The sequence below is a fragment of the Phalacrocorax aristotelis genome, chromosome Z (assembly GCF_949628215.1).
Source record: "Phalacrocorax aristotelis chromosome Z, bGulAri2.1, whole genome shotgun sequence".
In the NCBI taxonomy this organism is placed as follows: domain Eukaryota; kingdom Metazoa; phylum Chordata; class Aves; order Suliformes; family Phalacrocoracidae; genus Phalacrocorax; species Phalacrocorax aristotelis.
The window spans coordinates 28,268,220-28,287,474 of NC_134311.1; the positions used below are offsets into that span (position 1 = coordinate 28,268,220).

At 45.7% G+C, this 19,255-nt stretch overlaps 1 protein-coding gene across 10 annotated transcripts in view; it reads right to left on the reverse strand.

Moving 5' to 3' along the window:
- NRG1 (neuregulin 1) overlaps nt 1-9,959 on the reverse strand; it is a 183,960-nt gene extending 174,001 nt beyond the window's left edge. For 6 of the 10 annotated variants that reach the window (XM_075080078.1, XM_075080075.1, XM_075080073.1 and 3 more), the window contains exon 1: nt 9,646-9,959. In XM_075080078.1, coding sequence (XP_074936179.1) covers nt 9,646-9,856 — 211 coding nt within the window. In that variant the 5' untranslated portion in view covers nt 9,857-9,959. The remainder of the gene's footprint in view (nt 1-9,645) is intronic. The other 4 variants (XM_075080077.1, XM_075080074.1, XM_075080071.1 and 1 more) reach the window with 1 other exon arrangement.
- Nucleotides 9,960-19,255: the final 9,296 nt, after the last annotated feature.

A 19,255-nucleotide genomic window follows, 5' to 3' on the forward strand; every position in this document is an offset into this window, starting at 1 on the left:
GAGCAAGGACACGAGCAGCTAGGAGCAGTGGGTTCTGGCATTTGTGGAACTGCCATGAGCCTCAAGACAGACCTTGTAGCTAGGACGAGTGGTGAGCATTTTGAGAACACAGGAGTGGGCCTGACTTAAAAGGATAGTTATCTACTTCAAATTCCTCTCTCTGACCTCATTTTAAAATCCCCCCCAAACCCCTAGTTATTGCTCTAAAGTAGTTTTCCAATTTCTGGCCTTGCGTGCACACAGCCAGGAAAATCTGTGCTCAGCATCAGTTTCAATTTCATTGACAGTTTCTTTTCCCCACAGTTCATTTTGTCATCCACCATTTGCACTTAACCTTTTGTACATTTGCAGCACCTTCTCACATGCCATGCGCAACATGCTTAAGAAAAAATCAAATTTAAATCAAAATGTATCAGCAGACAAAAAGATGAGGCCAGGACTGCTGGAATCTACAATGTTATATCTAGCAATAACTTGCTCAGAAGGTTAGGCTAGAAGCCTGACACACAGGAAAAAACTCACCCACTAATTTCTGCATTCATCCCATATCTTTTGATGGAACTAAAGCACATCATTCAAAAAATGGCATCCTCACCTCAGAAGCTGTGAATGACAGAAATCCTCCACATGCCCAGGCAAGACCTTCCTCTGCATAACTGTCTTCACTTTTAAAATCAGTGCCTTTTAGCTAACCTCATCATTGCACTGGCAGTTCCATTCATCCTCTAAAGCTCCCACAGAGAATACACTCTTTACAGTGTGCTTTATACCTCTGCATTTCCAGTCCACCCTTTCCAAGAACATGTCTGGCTAGCAGCTTTCATGTTTTCAGGTTCACTTTTCAAAAGCTTAGCTAACTTCTCCAAAACTGCCTTCTCTTGAGATAATCATGACACTGCTGTGAAGCTGGCATGGTTCATTGCAGAAGTACAGCAGAGGGCAGAAACAAGGCGATGGCTACCTTGGAACACAGTTTTTACAGGTCATATTGCTCCCACTGGAGGGGAGAAGCTCTGCATGGGAAGCTTCTCTTCTGCTCTTGCAACAGGACATGCTTAGAATCAGCCTGCTGGAAATTTTTTCTACTACTACCTTCTCTCTGAGGGTCTCTCAAATCCTACCAGCGACACTCCCCGAACATGAAGGTCTGGCACAGAAGCACAACTGATTTCTTACCTGATGTACTTCATCCCCATACCCTCCCCATGGAAACAGCTCTGGCCACAGAGGTGGCTGCACAGGACCAGTGGGGCAGCAATGTTCATGCTACCTAAAAAGACCCCCCATCTTTCTACCCCCTCTGCAATAGACATATCAACAATGCGCAGTGCCCTGCAGGTAACCCATTTTCCAGAGGGAAAGGAAATTTTTTGCACACCAAAGAGCAGGGCAAAAGACAGGCTTGTGTTACCTGTATGTTATTCTTATCTCTAGAATGGCCATACATCAGGAAACAGGGTGGTTTGAAGAAAGAGGTTAGACTGAGGGTCAGGAGACTTTATTTCTGTGCTGGCATCAGACTCTGGTCTGGTGTGACCTTGGACGTGCGTAGACTGTAGGCTTGTAGTCAATAGGATCTTGCATTCAGACTGAACTTGCTCCACACAGGGAATTTGAAGGGTAGAGATTTCAGCTAGACCTCGAAGGACTATGATGACACAAACAATACCAGTTTATGTGGCGCAACTCAAGGCTACATGCAAAACCATATGCACAGAATAACGGGCCTTGTTTCATTTACTGGAGTCTGTTCCAAATATAATGCAATAACTCAGAGCAGTTTTCAGTGTTGTTTCATATATGGGTGCAATATAGCATTGACAGAACTGCCCCTTTTCTCTCCTTTCAAAGTACAGTGAACTTCCCCAAAGGAAAACTAGAAAGTCTGTCACTGTAGAAGCCAGCAATCATGCTAAAATATCACATACACACACACACACACACACAGAGTCTCCCAATATCGAATTTAAAATTTAACTCTTCTGGCAGTAACAGGAGTGGGAACAACCTCTATCAGTCACCACTGCAACTGGATGTTACTGGGATTTTGTTTAGTCATCTCAAGTATGCATTCATGCTTCCGTAACTGTCTTCGAAGGAATTAACCATTAGCCGTAGGACATGGCACGTGGTTGACTCAGAAGTGAAATGAAAGCTGTTAATGCAGGAGAAAGGCATTGAGCAAGGCTCAGCCTGAGTCCAAGTCTGAATGCCAAGCCCAAACTGCCTGACCTGGATTCCCCCTGCCTACAGAGGTGGAAGGACCATCAGCTCGTAAAACCTGCCAAAGAGATGCACAGAGGGAATGAAGAAAGGCTCCCAGGCGAACTGTCACAAATGGATTAGCATCTCTCTTCCTCCCTGACCTGTGAAGCCTGTGGACTCCTTGTCAAAGCTAGGAGGAGTCAAAAGGTCCACAGTGAACAAACTATATAACATGGTCAATTTCTCCCCAAATCTAATGCTCTCACAGCAAATCACACAACCAGAAATGCAAAAACAGACACAGGAGTATTCTGTGCACAAATAAAACACTAGCAGTTATTCCAGACAGAAGGTTACTTTGAAGACCCCTGTTTGTCCCTCACAAAATACCTTGCTTTATATTGTTTTTTTCTCCATTAACAGAAATAGAGCAGAAAGAAGGACAGAAAGAAGGACAGGAAGAAGGACTGATGGATGGAAAGGAGGAAGAGAAAAGAAGAAAAAGGAGGGAGGGAGAAACAGAGAGAAAGGGGCAAGGATGGGGAAAAGAAGGGAGGGTAGAAGAAAGAGATGGAGGAAGAAAAGGACAGAGAGGGAGGCATAAAAGGACAGCAGCACAGATGGATGGAAAGGAAGAAGGGAGGGAAGAAGTGAGGGAGAAAAAGAAGGAAAGAAGGAAGGAAGGGAATAAGGAAGAGAAGAAGAAAGGGAGGGAGGGAAGAAAGGAAAGAATGAAGGAAAAGAGGAGAAAAGCACGCGTGTGAACATCCCTGTGACCTCACATTGGATATTTCACACTTGTATTTCATGGGATTAGAGCAGAGTGTTGGCCAGGACCCAAGTCTTGCTCACAGCTTTTCTACCAGTTTACCTGCACATCCACTGAGCTGCGGCGCGACTTAGCAGCCCCCCACCCCGCCTTCATTTTCAGGAGGCTACTTTCCAAACGCCATCCTCGCATCACTCTCCGATATTGGCGAAGTACCCACAGAGCCAAAGGACTGAAAATCACCCTCCTAAGTCTCCCCACGGCTCAGCCCAAAGCGCCGCTGCCCTGGGGCAAGGGGCAGCCACCACCGCGCAGGGGCCGGGGGGGCCGAGCGGGGGAGGGCGAGCAGGGGGGTCGAGCAGGGGGGGCGAGCGGGGCGGGCGAGCGGGGGGGCCGGGGCTCCCGCTCCGGTACCTGCCCGGGGCCGCGGCAGCAGCGCGCTCCCGCCGCACCCTCTCGCGGCCGCCGCCGGCAGCGGCAGCGGCACCGGCACCCCTCCTCAAACCCTCCTTCCTTTCCTTCAGGCCACTAACGGACACTTTCTCCTTTCATTATTGTTTTGATCATTTTCGTTGTTTTCAAAGCAGCACTTCCACAGACGCCTCCGTGAGGATCACACGCAAGCACCACCGCGGTGCCGGCGCGGTTCCTCCCTCACTTGTGCGTCTGCCGCCTGCAGCCCCGGCACCGACACCGTAACTTTTCAAACGCAAGCTTCTCACTCTGTATTTTTTCGGGCTGGAACAGGACCTCCCTTCGCCCCCGCCGACCCCAGGACTCCGTGTATTTGAGGGAGCAACTGAGGGTTAACTGCAACAGTTCAAGCACATTCAAGCGGTTCTTTGTACAGCTAGAGTGACTCACACAAAATATTGACACTCGGTTTGTTTTCTTGTATCATAACGGAACATGATAAACTATCAGTACTGTTAAAGGCGCATTCACTCTTGTTACTTTTGGAATGTTAACAAAACACTGATTTGGTAAGAATTCATAGCATTTCCAGAGCTTCTGACACCCTGCGACATGATTGTTCTTCACTGTTTTGCTTTTGGATTTAAGTACCTGCCTCAAAGGACTATCAGATGCTTAGGGATAGTTTAAAAGGGGGAGGTCGGGGCAGGGAGGTACTTGGAGGAAGGTTTTCCACAGTTCAGCACTTAGGTCGCCTTACTTTCAGAATAACAACTCAAGTGCCTAAAGTAGAATCTGTTGTCAAAGATGCTCGGTAGCTCTTCCTTGATTTTTGTGGCTAGATATTAATGAACAGAGCACCCACCAAGTTTGCTTGAAGACCCTGTGACTTTGATTCAGCAGGTGAGATAAGTGGGCTGCCCCAAATAGTGAAGTGGGCTGCCCCAAATAGTGAGTGCTGAAGTCTTCTGAAAGATCAGCTGCATAGGATTCTTTTCTTTTTGCACTTATGAGAGCTGTTTCAAACTGTTTCACTCGACTATTTTTTTTTTCCTTTTCAGTTAGGGCCTTTCCAGAAATCCAAGAAAAGAAGCCCACAATTGCAAATAGACAAACTCAGATTTGAGTGTCAGCTCACAAGCTTTGCCAGGGATTAATGTTTTAAAATCCTTGCATAGCTTAGCAGATCTTGGTATTTCTATACCCAAGATAAAAATTTGTTCAGCCTTCCCCAGCTATCAATATTTGCACAAAGTTCAGAACAGTTTCTGCATTTATTTCATGGGGGGAATGTCTTTCTATACACATGCAGTATTTACTGGACAACTGTACTGGTATGTCCTCATAATTTTATTTGCATTCCCATGACTACAGTCAAGTACTACTTGTAGTGTTAAGTCAAAAAAGGTTGAATGGTGACTAATCTCATTTATTCAAAAAACAGGAACACACTCGCATGCTTTTTAAAGGATTCATTCTCAAAATTGCTCTGAAGATTGTGTGGAATGTTTGGAGCATTCAGGCATCGTACACAGGTGGAGAGGCTTTCCTCCCAGAAAAATGTACAGGCATACCAGCAGCGCATAAATATTTTGGCCTGGAAACACCAGAAGTTGTCACTCCTTCTAAGCAATGGTTTGTCTCTAGAATTGGAGAAGTTTTACCAGAAATCACAGCTCTTATTCCATCTCCAAGGCTCTTGCCTTCAATTCATGCGAAAATATTAACCTGCCTTCTGACCTCTCTGTATGAATACTGAGTATTAGTTTAAATTTTGCAAGCCTCAGACTGAGCTGTAATCCTCCCAGTCAAGCCCTGACCTGCAACCTGGTCTTTTATATGATCAAAACTATTTCTTCCTCTGTTAACCAAGCCTGCTAACAGGATGCAGTCAAAGGTGATGCTTAGTCACACTCATCCCATCTGAGCTTCGTGCTGTCTATTTTGTCATGTAGTCTCAAAAGTCTGGCATTTTATCTAAGTCTAAATTAAATTTCTCACCAGGAGGTACTTATTTTCTGTGCCCCTTCTCTGGGCTCTACGTTCAGAACAATGCTGCTGAGGTTCTTCACTGAAATGATGATTGGGACCCATCTTTGCTGCTCTTCCCTCTTCCCCCACCAACTTTGTCTTTCTATACCAGTTCCTACAGAGCCTTGCTCTTCCTACCACTGCTGCTGAACTAGAGAGTGGCTGACATAACTCATCGCCACACAGTTCGCTGCTCTGACAGCACTGTCAGTCTTTGCACCCATCAAGATGTTTTTTTTTTCAGAAATACTTCATGTCTTCTCACGCTTTGTCCTTTCAAGCCCAGCAGCCTCTCCCTCATCTTCTCTGCTAAGCAGAAACCATCAGAAAACTCACATTCCCCAAGATGTCTGCAAACACTTGACCAAGGGGCTGGGCAGCTGATGTGCTGGTGCACCACCTTATTTACCAAAACACAGCTCTTCCACAAAGGGATTTTTCCTGGGCTGATTCGTTTCTCTCACTTCACTAGCACTACCTTACATGGTCCAACACTAAGGCTGGGCTGGCAGAAGGTTCAAGAGCTAACACAGCGGGCCCACTCTCAGCCTCCCTGCTCCTGCTATAACAACAGCACCCTGAGTCTGGAGCAGTGCTTCTGTGAGGGGAAGGTCTGGAGACCTTGCTTCACCACCTCAGCTTCCCTGCATTAGGTTTCTCTGCCCTGACTGGATATATTTTCAGTCCACTGGTGATGCCCTAGGAAGCTCCACTGGCAGACTTGTCAAGCCTGTCTGCATGCTCAGTTGGCATAGAAGTTCAGTGAAATCACTCGGAGAAAAGCTGTGAGGTTCTGTCCACTTGTAATACTCTCTCCTCAGTTTTCCACCCCGTGTATCTATCAAGGCCCAGAGTGCCCTGCTGAAGGAAGATACAATTCCTCTGGACCTGACACAAACCAGACAGAATCAGTTTGTTCAAGATGACTTGAAGGGGGGCAAATATTCTTCTACATAATTTAAGTGACAAAGAAACCATAGAAACATGGACCTCCCCAACCTTTTGTAACAGAGCCCACATTTCACCTGGGCAACGGAAAACATGGTGATTTTTTTCCTGTGTTACCACTGTACAGCTAAGCAGAGGAGACCAAACCTGCTCAGGTTTTTTATTCAGTAACTCTCTTTCTTCTCCAACAGTAATTTTGGAGTTCCCAGCTAAGTTATGACAGAATATAGTAAAGAAACCTCTTCTCATACACTTTTTTTTCCAACTAATAACACTGATTCTCAACCTGGTGACAAGTTACCACAGGACAATGCTTCCAGACCCAAGACTGAAGGGATATGTGATATACTTTGACAGCCAAAAGCAAACGAAGCTGAAAGAAGCTATGATCAGAAAAAACAGCACCAAACAAAAAACTCAGGATCTGCTAAGGACTTCTGTGCTAGTGCGCAGACCTTAAAACTGGTGACTGGCTGCAAGCTACTCATGGAAGACCATGAGTAGAGGCAAACTACTGACAGAGGAGAACACAGCAGAGAAGACGACAATTCCTGGCATAATTCAGTTTAAGAAAGCATGTAACTAAAAAGCAAAACTTTCAAGGCCTTTCAGACTGCACATCCTAAACACACCAACTGATCATCAGGTAGGACTGCAAAACTCTATTAGCAAAAAGGAGAAATCGTGGTCCCACCAAAGTCAGAAGGCCTTCGTATAACCCCTAGAAAATACTGCATGTGCAGCCCAGTCATTAGTTCAAGCTGTAATATATTGAACAGAGAGAATAAAAGTCCATTGCATGAAATGTAAAACTGCTGTCTTGCTACTCTTTATGTTAGCCAGTCTTTCTGCTCTTTCTCTTCTAAAATACCAGTTCTTGTTCTAAGTGTCCCCCAAAACAGAAAATATCCTTGACTAACAGGTTAGATAAAATTTGTAAATGTAACATTGCCAGATGACATTATTTGATGGTAAGTCAAGTGTACAGTGATGTCTTATGCTATATTTTATTCTTCTGTTAGATACCGTACCTGCAAACACTACGTGGATTAGCTACACATGTGCATTACCCTGCCACATACACTCATCTTGGAAGGAGGGGGGTTTTAATTACATAAGATAGAAGAATGCACAGTTCTTGCCCACACAGGAAACTTTGGACTAGTAATGTCAGATATGGGTGAAGGTGGTACTCTTCATACTGACAAAAACATACTAGGACTTTGGAGAACTGAGGTAAGCTCTTGCCAGAAAAGATGGACTTTTTCTGGTTCAGACACAGACATATTTTGCCTTAGTAGGGACATGAGTCCTCTGGAGTTTTAGCAAAGACTTAGGAGCTAGCCATGATCTGAACCGTGCCTTGGTGAAGCTCAATCTATACTTGCCACCTTTCAGTTTTTCAGATACAACTCTCACCATGGCAGACACGATCAAACCACAGCACCAGAACTGGGAATTAAATACACACGGATACCTAGATTTTAGGTGATTTATACCTGAATGGATTCTTCAGACTTCTGCAACCCTGCTCCACTGGAGATGGAAAACTATCCACAGAGCAGGAAAAAGAAAGCTCTCCTACAAGAATGGAATGGGACACTGCGGGACTCTGAGGTGCGCACAGTCAGAAAATGCATGTCTCCTTTACGCTTCCTTGATAGAGCTTTCCTGACACAAATCCTCCAACATGTCACTGGCCTCCTATTTTCTAAGTCAACCACAAAACCAAACAAAAAAGACCCAAACATTTCAAACAGCCCAGCTGTCATGGTTAAGTTTGCCAGAGGTTTATTGTTCCAAGAGGCAATTATTTTTAGCAGGAGATGCTCACGATGCTTGCATAGTGTAGCGGCAAGCAGCGTTATAAAAACCCAGTGCAGTGAGAGAGAGGGAGAAAGAAGGCTGAAAGGAGAGTTTGCCCCTAGCTTGGTGTAACAAGGGAGATCTCCCTTGCTGTACCTGAAAACTCATTTATACCCACTACTGAGCAGAAGCTGGGTGAGCAGTGTGTTCAAGAGACACAGAGAAGAAGAGAAGGCATTGGGCAGTGCTAGTTTGTAAAGATTATTAGCCCAAAGGGATACGTGCTGCTGCTGAATCACACAAATCTTCCCTGAGGGCTGACGATTAAAGTCTACAGCAGCATCATGTTGGCCATGATGCCCTAAGCAAAATTATCATATAAATAAATATATGTAGAAAGTTTTACTCTTCTGGACTTTCTGTTTATTTGGCTGTTAGGGGGGGTGGGGGGGCAGGGAACCCAAAGCAAAAAGGAAGCCCAAATTCAGCAACTGGCTCTGCTTTTCATATGCTTCTTTTAAAACAATTTCCCACAAACAGCAATGAATTCAAAGAAAGAGGCAAACTAACCAATAACTCTAGTTATACGTTGCTGTTGCAAAAAGCTAAGTGCATCTGTATGTGCTGCTAGGCTTTCTGATAAACTAGGTGGCATTACATGAGCTCTCTAGGAAAAGCATCATGTGTTCATATGTGCTTGTACAGCACTAGGAGTCTTGATCTTGACTGGGGCGTTTGGCTGAGAGAAATAACTACAGCAGCATGCTCAGCTGCGACCCTACCTTTTGGTCAGTCCACAGAGTCCTGCCTCTGCAGACACCTACAAAGAATGAGAGTATCACTGGCAAGAATCCTTGCGCTTAATAATGGGGATACGTAAGAGAAACAACACGTGCTGCTAAGCGAGCGAAGGATCCTCTTTGATCGATCATCCCCGAGTAAATAGCTCCAAGTTTAGACAAAACGCCCCGCACAAAAGTTTGCTATCTTTTCAACTCAGCTAAGTGATTTCTGGGGAAAGGAAGGGACAGAAAACGTGCTTTGTAATAGGAGAGATAGTCCCACACCCTCAAAAAAAAAAAAAAAAAAAAAGGAAAGAAAGGAAAAAAAAAAAAAAGGAAAAAAGCAACAGCTGGCCGAGAACCGCTCAGGGTTTCGGGGCCGGGGCCGGGGGGAGGGGAGGGGGGGTTGACAGACCGGCCCGCGGCCGGACAGCGAGGGGATCGCGGAGGCGCAGCCGCCTCCGCCGCTCGGCGAGGCCGGGGCAGCTCGGCCAGCAGCCGCCGCCGCCGCGGGGCAGGGAGCCCCTCCGGGCCGGGCAGGGCCGAGGCGGGCAGAGCCGGGCCGGAGCGGGTAGACACGGGGCGGCGGCGGCGGGGCCCGGGGATGCGCCCGCTGCGTGCGGCCCCGCGGGTGCGGGAGGAGCGCGGTGGGTCCGCGCAGGGCGGTCCCGCACCTGCCGACGGGCTTACCTGTGGCGGACCCGGGCGCCTCGCCCTCCTCCGGCGGAGCGGGCTTCTTGCCGGGCCCTTTGCCTTTCCTCCCCTTCCTGCCGTTGCCGTCTTTTTTCTTCTCGGCCACCCCGGCTCCGGCCGCCGCCGCGCTCCCCGCCGCCGCCATCCCCGCGGCCGCCCCCTCTGCCGCCGCCGCTGTCGGTTCCCGGAGCGCCCGAGGCTCCAGCATCGCTCTTGCCCGCCGCCGTCGCCTGGGACTTGAAGCAGCGACTTCCTTGGAAGTTTTTGGAAACTCCTCTCCGGGCCTTTTTTTTTTTCCCTTCACCCCCCTCCCTCCTCCTCCACCCCCTTTTTTTTTTTTCCCTTCCTCTTTTCCCTTTCTTTCCTAATAATAATAATAATAAACTCCAGCCCACATACACACCCCCTCGGCACACGCCTTACTAATGCCCGCCCCGGGCACGGCACGCTTGCTCTCGGGAGGAGCCTGCACGGCCCCAGGGTGTGGGGCGGCCCCCCGGCCCCGGCCCCGGCCCCGGCCCCAGCCCCGGGGAGGCACCGCGGGTCCGGCGGGGCGGGGCAGGGCAGGACGGGGCGGCTTGTTGCAGCCTGGTGCCGCCCCACCGATCGGCCAAGCCCGCGGCTAATCGCGGATGCGGGTGGCTGCGCCGCTGGACGACCTGTGGGCGCGCCGCGGGGGAGAGGCGCGGGGCCTCTCCCCGGGCCGCGGGTGGCCCCGCCGCGGGGTCGGGGGTGGGAGAAGCGAGAGGCGGGTGCGGCTGCTGTGGCCCCGCAGGGTGCTTGCGTCCTCCTGCTTACGCACCTGCTTAAGCTGCGGCTTCCTGCGGGGTTACCGGCAGTGCCGCCCCCCCGGCGGTAGCGGATGCTCAAGGGAAGGGGGGTTTGCAAGGCCAGCGTGCACTCCCGCACCTGGTGCTTTGGAAGGGGATCCTGCCCCCGGCGAGGTCTCACAGTCCGTATTCTCGCTCTGGGTCCCTTCCTACTTTTGTATCCTCTCAAGGGGCTGATCCCAGCGCGACCGGTTCTCACAACTGAGACTTGGTCAGGCCAAGCCTTGCTGCAGCCCATAGATGAAACTGCACCTGATACAGCCGTACCCGAGACAGCTTTAAAGTAACTGTTAACTGTGTAAATACACCAACTGAACTCCACTGTCACACAGAAAACTTCAAGAATCTGCCCATGTAGTTGGTCAGTTAACCTGAGCTGTATTCCCTGCTGGTGCCAATAACCATTATGTGCAGGAGATGCACTTAACACCATTAGGTGGGAAACGCAATACTCTGAGAAGTTACAGGAAATATCTGCACGAACTGGAACGTTTTCCATCTATGCTCAGAAAGGTCACGCAATGGGGCAAAGTGGATAGGATCAGAGTGTAAACTAGGATTGCTACTTAGCAGTTCTTAGTCATTCCTCCTTCTCTTGAGGAGGCTATTCTGCATGTCCCTCAGGCTGCAAAAAACATTTATAATGATCACCATGCACAAAAGATGCTGTAGAATTGTTTTTCGGTATTGTTTGATTGCAAAAATGAAAAAAATCTTCCTGAGTCAGGCCTGAAGAAGACAACCCAAACCCAACATACACTGAGCTCCCCATCTCCTGTGGTTGAAAGTTTTACGGCTCAATTTTAAGGTTCAGTTTTTTCAAGATACTCTTCTTGAGCAAGAAGCTGCTGAATAAAGTGATTGACCAGCAATACTGGGTTTTCAGCATTTGGACTTTGAAACAAACAGGAAAATCCCAATGACCATGTAAGTTCTGTCTCTATGGTCAAATAAGAGTGAGCAACACCGACTGCAAAACAACAAGGTGAAAAAATAGACTTCCTAAAGGGCCTGGCGATACAGCATCAATGAACAAATCAAACTGGGGGGGAGGAAGACACGACTACAGTTCTTGACACAGAAAAGTTACAGAAGTCGCCTGCTGCACGACGCGTTTGAGCAACATTTTTGATTTCTTGATACACGTCGTTACGACATCCTTTCTCAAAACTGCCGAACGGAAAATGAGGGAATAAGCCCCAGGCGGGGGGGAGAGAAAGCAGACCTCGTGGAGGAACAGCTGGCGATGGGGAGGTATTACCGGCGGCAGTAGCGCGCTATTGCCTTAAGGGGTCACTACTCAGCAAGGAGGGAGCCTACTCTGGCGAAATGTGAGGGACTGTGTTGGGTAACAAAGTGTATTTTTAAACAATCTCGATATAACCTGGTTTTCTGTACTCTGCAAAATCTAAATGCTCAAGGTAAACATTACCTTCATGCCGTATGCATCAGTATTAGGCCATCATTCCAGGGAGTTATCAGTATTGAGCCTCAGCAGGGTACAGGACTGACCCCCGCCGAAGACTCTTTTCAAGTGTGCAATCCTGTGAGAAAGCCCTGGGAGCCCAAGGATGCACTCAAAATGAAAGCCTAAAAATGAAACATCAGACTCCTGACTCCCTGGTACCTTCTTTGTCAGAAATGGGAAGTTTATTGGGAAAACGTAACAGAAATGTGCCCAGGAAATAAGCCTATTATTCCCAGAAGAAAGCCTATAATTCATTTTAGACAATGTGTTATAGATCTGGAGTGGAAGGGTGCAGTTGACTCCTGTATACACAGATGAGAAAGAAGCAGGTATTGCTTATGGCATGTAAGACTGTCTCTCCTCCCTTGCTGTCGCCAGCTGCGAGACTTCAACAGAGTGGGTAGCAGCCGATTTAACACCATGTTAAAACAGCTGTTTCCCCCCCTCAGTTGCAGTACTGTGGTAGACAGTGTGCTTGTCAGAGACTGGCCAGAAAATGCATAACCTACAACAATCTTTTGAGCTGCTACAGCATAGTCCGATCTACTATCTACTGACTTCAAAGCACTTTATCAGTTCCCATGTCCAAAGGCCACTTTGGACTTCCTGAAATAGACAGATGCAACCATTTACATCATTTCAGTGGAGAGGAAATCATAGCTTAGACATGTTGCACAATCTCATAAAAATTACACAGCTATTCGGGGAACAGAAGTCAAACTTTTGTGTGCATCACTTCATTGTAGGACAGGTAAAGCAGAGTTGCTTGCTTGTCACTAGCACACAGGTTGAGACTGCGTATGGAGCTTTTATCATTCGTCTCCTTGCTCTCTCCACGTCAACTTCCTCAGGATAAAAATCAAGCTCTGCCTATGCCCAAACTTATCTAGCTGTTTGTAATCTGGCTACTCTGAACCTCTGCACTTTGTGCAATTATTTACATCACGCAAAGTGAATACTGAGTGCTGCTAAGTCTAATTTTTCACTCATATAAACATCTCTGCAAAATGTAATGCTGGGCAAAAGAGACAGACCAGTAAACAAAAATAAATAAAGAGTGCTCCAGAGTAACAAACAGTTGAATAAAACTTCAACAATCTGATTTTCTTTTGCTTCTATGTTCATTTTTACAAATACAGTGGCCATACAAAATGGACTTAATTACAACTACTTTGAGACTCCAGTGTCTTACCAAGAGAGTATAAAGTCGTTTAAGACCTTTTTTTTCCCCTCACAGAAAATGTACTCATTTAACAAAATTGGTTCCTGAATTAATAAAGCTCATGGTTTAACCCTTTCCTCAGTCTTCTCTTAAACTGAGGACTGCCATTTTCTCTTTTTCTCCATTTGGTGTTCCTTTAAAACCCAAGAAGACAGTGGGAAGGCAATCCACATAAACTTCAAAACTGCTTGTTGCCACTCCATTGGTGGCAAGGAAACAGTAAGGAACATCAGCATAGATAGAATTACATGGTAAAGATGTATCCTAACCATAACTGTGAATAAAACACATTATTATCTTAAATTGGACTTGAAATTCTGTCAGCAGCTAAGCACCAACTCTTTGACATCTACTCAGCTGAGTCAGGACAACAGTAGCTTTTGTTCTGCTGACATTTTGAAGATGCAAATCTTGATTACACAAAAGTATCCTAACAGCGGTTTAAAGGTCGAGCAGACAGGCCAACATCTTTGGCAACAGCAGCAATCGTGACAGGTGATGACGTCCTATTAACGTCTCTTTTCAGGAAATGGCACACTTCAGAGTTATTTGTACATGTGTCTGTATATATGTTGCTACAAACAAGATCAGATAGCCTCCAATTCACCAACAATTTTTACAGGCTCAATTCATGGAAGTTTGGGAAACAGTCACAAGAGAAATGGATACTTCAACATTTACTGGTTTTAGATCATCTAGTCGCAACTGCTAGTGCCATTAATGTGCAAGACATTGATGCTGTTCAGTGTGGGATGAATGAAAAAGTATTTTTGTGTAGTTAATGGGCATAAGCTTTATCTTCCTCAAAAACATATCAGGCCAAAGTCTCTACAGGCTAATACACGCCTGAAAAACATCACTAGTTATAACCAAGGATATGGCCTCTGAAAATTAAGTGAAAAGGCATGGAAGGTGAAAATTGATTAAGTGGAATAATTTTGGCACCCCCTGTTTGAATCCAAACTCCTCCAGTGCTGGCAGTACTGACAGCTCTCTTACTTCACTGGTGTGACTCCACTGAGCAGTGCTCAGTCCACACATTGTGCTCTCATGGAAATGAATCCAAATTAATTTTTTAAATATATATTGAAACTTCATTTCCAGTTCTGGCTGGATATTCTCATTCAGGACTAAAAAATTCTTAAATTAATTCCAGACCAATTCAGTTGGTAAGGTAATGAAGTCTAATCACATTAAAAGCTCCTTTGATCAAAAACGCCAAAACAGAACCTTAATGTGGTTTAACAAATTAACATTAAACATATCTCTTTTGGATGCAGATTGATTTTCCTCACTATAGGCAAGACTTCAGTGGCCAAGCATGATAAGCCCCATTGTCCTGGTGCACTCACAAGGGACCAAGGGGCCTTCCAAATTACACTGGCAGACATTGGGCGTAAATCCATGGTTAATCTGTGCCCCATCACAGCCAGCATACATTCCTCACCTCTGTGGTGATACATCTCAGAAGGGATGTTGGTCATGAGTGCTCCCAAGCCTGCACCCACATGGTCAGAAGTCTCAAACTGTGCTCTGCCCAGTGGGTTTGGAAAAGCTATTTCTGCCTCTGAGCCATGGAGCTGCACAGGTATGTCTGTATTTTTGAGGTCTTCTCCACCATAACAGTGGTGGAGTTGTGGCCTCTCCGCTTCCCTGTGACCCCCTTCCTCTGCAACAACATGCTGGACTGTTGTGCAGTAAGCCGACTGACAGAGAACATAGGCACCAGCCTGCATACTTGCCTTATTGCAGGAGCAAAAATAATGCTCCTGGCAGGGTGCAGTTAACATTATTACCTCAGTGTCCCTGACTAAATCACTTGGGTAGTCCGATGGGTCCCCAGGGGCTCCGCTTCATGCAGCCTTTGCTCCACAGGCTCTGTGAAGAAAACAGCGCACCTTTGGAGTCAGTCAGTGCACCCTAGAGTGCTTTGCCTGCACTGCCACTCAAGGCTGTTACAGCCTTCTTCATGAGATTTTCCCCATGGCATGCAATGTCCAAGATACGTCATCTTCAAAACACCCCTGTGGCTGTGTGGCAAACCTACTAACCTCTTGCTTTACAGAACTGGAAAGGAGTTAGAACTGACAGGGGTTTAGAGCCAGCAGCTCTCAGCTGTGAAGTTCCAAAGTCTTAATGATCTGGTCATCAAAACAGCATCCTGAATTAGGCACACAGGCTCCACATTCAGAGCCTGAGGAGTGTTCAGTACCCAGTGGCGGGATTCACAAATGCCATGTCTGCTAAGCAAGAAACTACCCAAGCGTTAACAATAAAACAAGATGTCTCACTGAAGCTTAGGAGGCTTTCAACTCCATGCTGTAGAGAGGTGCATTCACAGCCCCAGAGTGAAACAAAAACATCAGAAAAAAGGAGGTGCTGTTTGAAAATGATTGCAACAAGGACAGACTCCCTCCCTCCTGCCTGTGCTAACAGCCCAGTGTTGGAAAATGTCCTCTCTCCAAGAGGGAGAAACCTGAGCTCGGTTCCTTCATCTGTCTGAAGAGATGCAAGTGCACAACTCTCAGGAGTTAGCCAGACCCTGAGACACTTTGGCCAAAAAATTTTGGACTGGTGAAATACTTAGAAGAGCAGGAACTGGAATTAAGACGACCCTTTCTTTCACTTAAGTGCTTTGATCACTAACGTGTTTTCTTTGTCTCTGGCCCAGTAAGTGGTGGGGGAACTGCAGCTGGAGCAACTGAGGTTTTTCTGTCTTGTCTAGAGTGTACCAACAGGTATGACCCCATAGGCCAGACATGCAGATGTACATTTTTTGTGTGGATTTCACTGAGTGCTCAGCTAAATAGCCTGCTGTTAAATGCAGAAATTGTTTGGATCCATTTTGTCATTAATATACAAAATGGATGATGAGACTTCCCCCACACGCACACCCCCCACATGTATATAGATACACACACACACACACACACACACATCCACATCCACAGCTAATTCAGAACTGCTGTGGTTCAACTGGAGCTTTTGCTGCCCGTGAAAATCAGTTAGATGAGCAGCAGTAAACAAAACTATATTGCGTGTGGGGAGAGGAGTCTCTCAGCAGGCTTTGCCTTCTCTATAACTCTTCTTATTTAAATCCTAAGCAAAATGAATAAATACAGTGTAAGAGAGGATGTACAGTCACTCCAGCTTTGTTTTAAGGTCTTTCATCCAGCAAGATAATTAAGACGTGTCCAGTTAAAGCCTGAACCAATGGTAAAATTCCCTGCTGTGCCTTATCTGGGTAAGAAATATATACCTATAGCTAGCAGGTCTTGACTGTTTAGCTCAGACTGCTAAAACTTGTGTGATTAATTACAGTGCCCCTGGTTAAATCCCTGATTTAGTAGGCATCATACTAACCACAGTAGTATTTCTATGGTAACTCCTCTGCTTAAAGACAGGCACAGAGGTAGGTACCTTTCAGACATGGGGTTTGAGAAAGATTGTTCTTTCAGAAAGTTTTCATGCCCTTCCCTTTCTAAATAAGTGAAACTTTGAGTAAAATGTGTCTGATATGCCATTCCTCCTATCAAAGTTTCTCAGCTGCAACCTTCGCTGAGAATTTTCTGTGGGTAATACGTTATCTTCACTGAGTTGTTTCAGAAAGTTGCATGCACTTCCCATCACATCCAAGCAGAAGATAATTTTGGTAGGCTTGCCTCAAAAAGAGAAATATGGTGTGCAGGGGTATCATTTCATGCTGTGAAATAAGGATTGAAGCGAAAGGTTAAATAGGAAACTAGTCAAGTGGTAAATTAAAGCCCAGGGAAATCCAGTTATTTCAAGCCTCAAAAAATAATGTTTTGAAATTGCGTTAAATGCAGGGCACTGGTGGGTGGGGTGGAGGTGGAGTGTTACCTGCAGACAGGCCAGAGCAAAAAATGTATATTTGTCTGTTTTGAGCACTGCCAGCCACTGGGGAGGAAAAATGTGCCCCAGATACACTTGGGTGCTCTGTAGTTATCCTAAGAACAGGGTACCTGGCTGACAGACAGGATCTGGGAGCATAAATACAGAAAATTGCTCTCTACATGCCCAGTTTGTAATCTGCTTTAGGAGCCTGCTCCTGGCCATTGTTAGAAAAATGGATATTAAGCTGGATGGGACTTTAGTTTGACCCAGTATGACCAGTTCTGTGTTCTTTTGCTATGCATGCAATTTAGCAAGTGCCTAAGGTTTCAGGTTAGTATGGGTCTTCATCATATTTCTAAAGGCAAGTGGTAAATTCAGTGATCTGTAAGTGAGCACTGGTTCAGAGCTGTTTATAAGAACTTGTTCCTTCTTTCCAGACTAATTATTTTCCATTTTTTCCACAAGTGTAGAAACACGGTGTAAAGTCCTGTTGCCCTATCCTTCTGCCACAGTTAGGCTTACCAGACCCCCATGGTCACCATCTCCTACTTCCTCATTTTGGGGAACCAGAAATTACCAGGCTATACACCTATTAAAAGTTTGGCAAGGGGAAGTTAAAACTACATTTTAAAAAGGTCTTAATTTTTTTCATGGTTTTGTAAAACCATGAATGAAGGTATTATAGGTTGCTTCATGATGGTGGGAAAATCTAATTGAGCAGAAAGTATCAGACAAAGGGCTAAATATGACTTTGTTTGGCAAAGGCATGGTAAGGAATATAGTGAACATAGTGTGAAAGTTGAAGAAAAATCCAGAGGTCAGATCCCTGAAGGTGGAAAATTAGCACAGCTCCTTTGAAGCCCATGGAAATAGAGACCTGCATTCCTGAAAATTTGGCCCTAATACATCGTTACTATTTCCAGTTAAGCCCTAGTTTAAAACATATGGATAGAAAATAACTTTGTTGTTTGCTGACTAATTCCTCTCTTTCTAAAGAAAGTCTGAACAGGGATTCAAGCTGGAGACCCTCAGCACTTTAAGTGCTCTGATATAATCAGGCTGGTGTGACTTCCTCTGTGGACAAAACTTTTTGGGAAACACTCTTTAGGCAGAACTCTCTCCAGATCCTTAGGTCATATATACGCACAAGCACACACACACACACACAAACACACGCACAAAATACAACTCAGGAGGTGATACGGGGCCACACAGATCCCAGTAAACACAGTACTTTACAACACTTGAAGACCTAAATACATGTATATCTGGCGTTCTTTTAGATCACTGAAAAATTCCTACAAGCTGTGCCCTGGCCGCCAAGTTTCAGTGCTCAAAAATACAAATAACTGGGACCTGGGCACTTCCCTCTAGGGCAAAGTTTTTTAAAAACCTTCATTAATCCTACCGGTAGGAAAACAATGCGGAACTGGGTTGTCAGGGAATAAAATGTGTGGTGCCTCTGTCACTAAATTCTTTCAAGTGGTTTTAATTGACTCATAAAACATCCATAACTAAGCCAAGGCAGGAATCCGATTACCCTAAATGTACAAGTCCTATACAATTTGCTGGCAAAACACTGAAAGTTGTGGGATTGCCTCACCAAGCAGAAAAAGAACGTATTTTAATGTCAATTCCTCCTGCAAGCTTATTCATGAGTTAAAACTGACAATGAACATGGTGTTTCACAAGCTCAGACCTTTGTTCATGATTAACCCACAGAAAGACCGCAGGTATATCAGTCATAAGGGAGAATATGAAAATGCTATTTGATAATTTGATTGCTATGTGGGGCTCTATGCTAGCTCATTATGCAAACCCATTTAATCCTATAGCTTGCCCCTGAGCTATTCACCACAGCTGCTGTGGAGAACTTGGTAATCTAAAGTCACCATCTCAGCTATGTCACCTAAATCACAAAGTTTATGTTCCAGGATAGGAAGGTAACATTTACAACCAAAACCAGGGACTGAACCTAATGATGGGACTGACAACGGCCACTGTTTCCAGTGCATACCGACCTCTATTCTCTGTCAAGGGGTATTAACTATTCCTCTTTACCAGATTTCATTCTGCATCAGGTAAGTAATGGTCAGCCTCCTATTAGCATTCCTTATGTCTGTCACTTTACTTGCATGGGATCTCCAGAGAAAAAGACTCTACAGAAAAACCAAAGAGAATACGGTCAACCAGATCCTTATGCTTTGGTAAGAACCTGTCAGTGAAACCTGA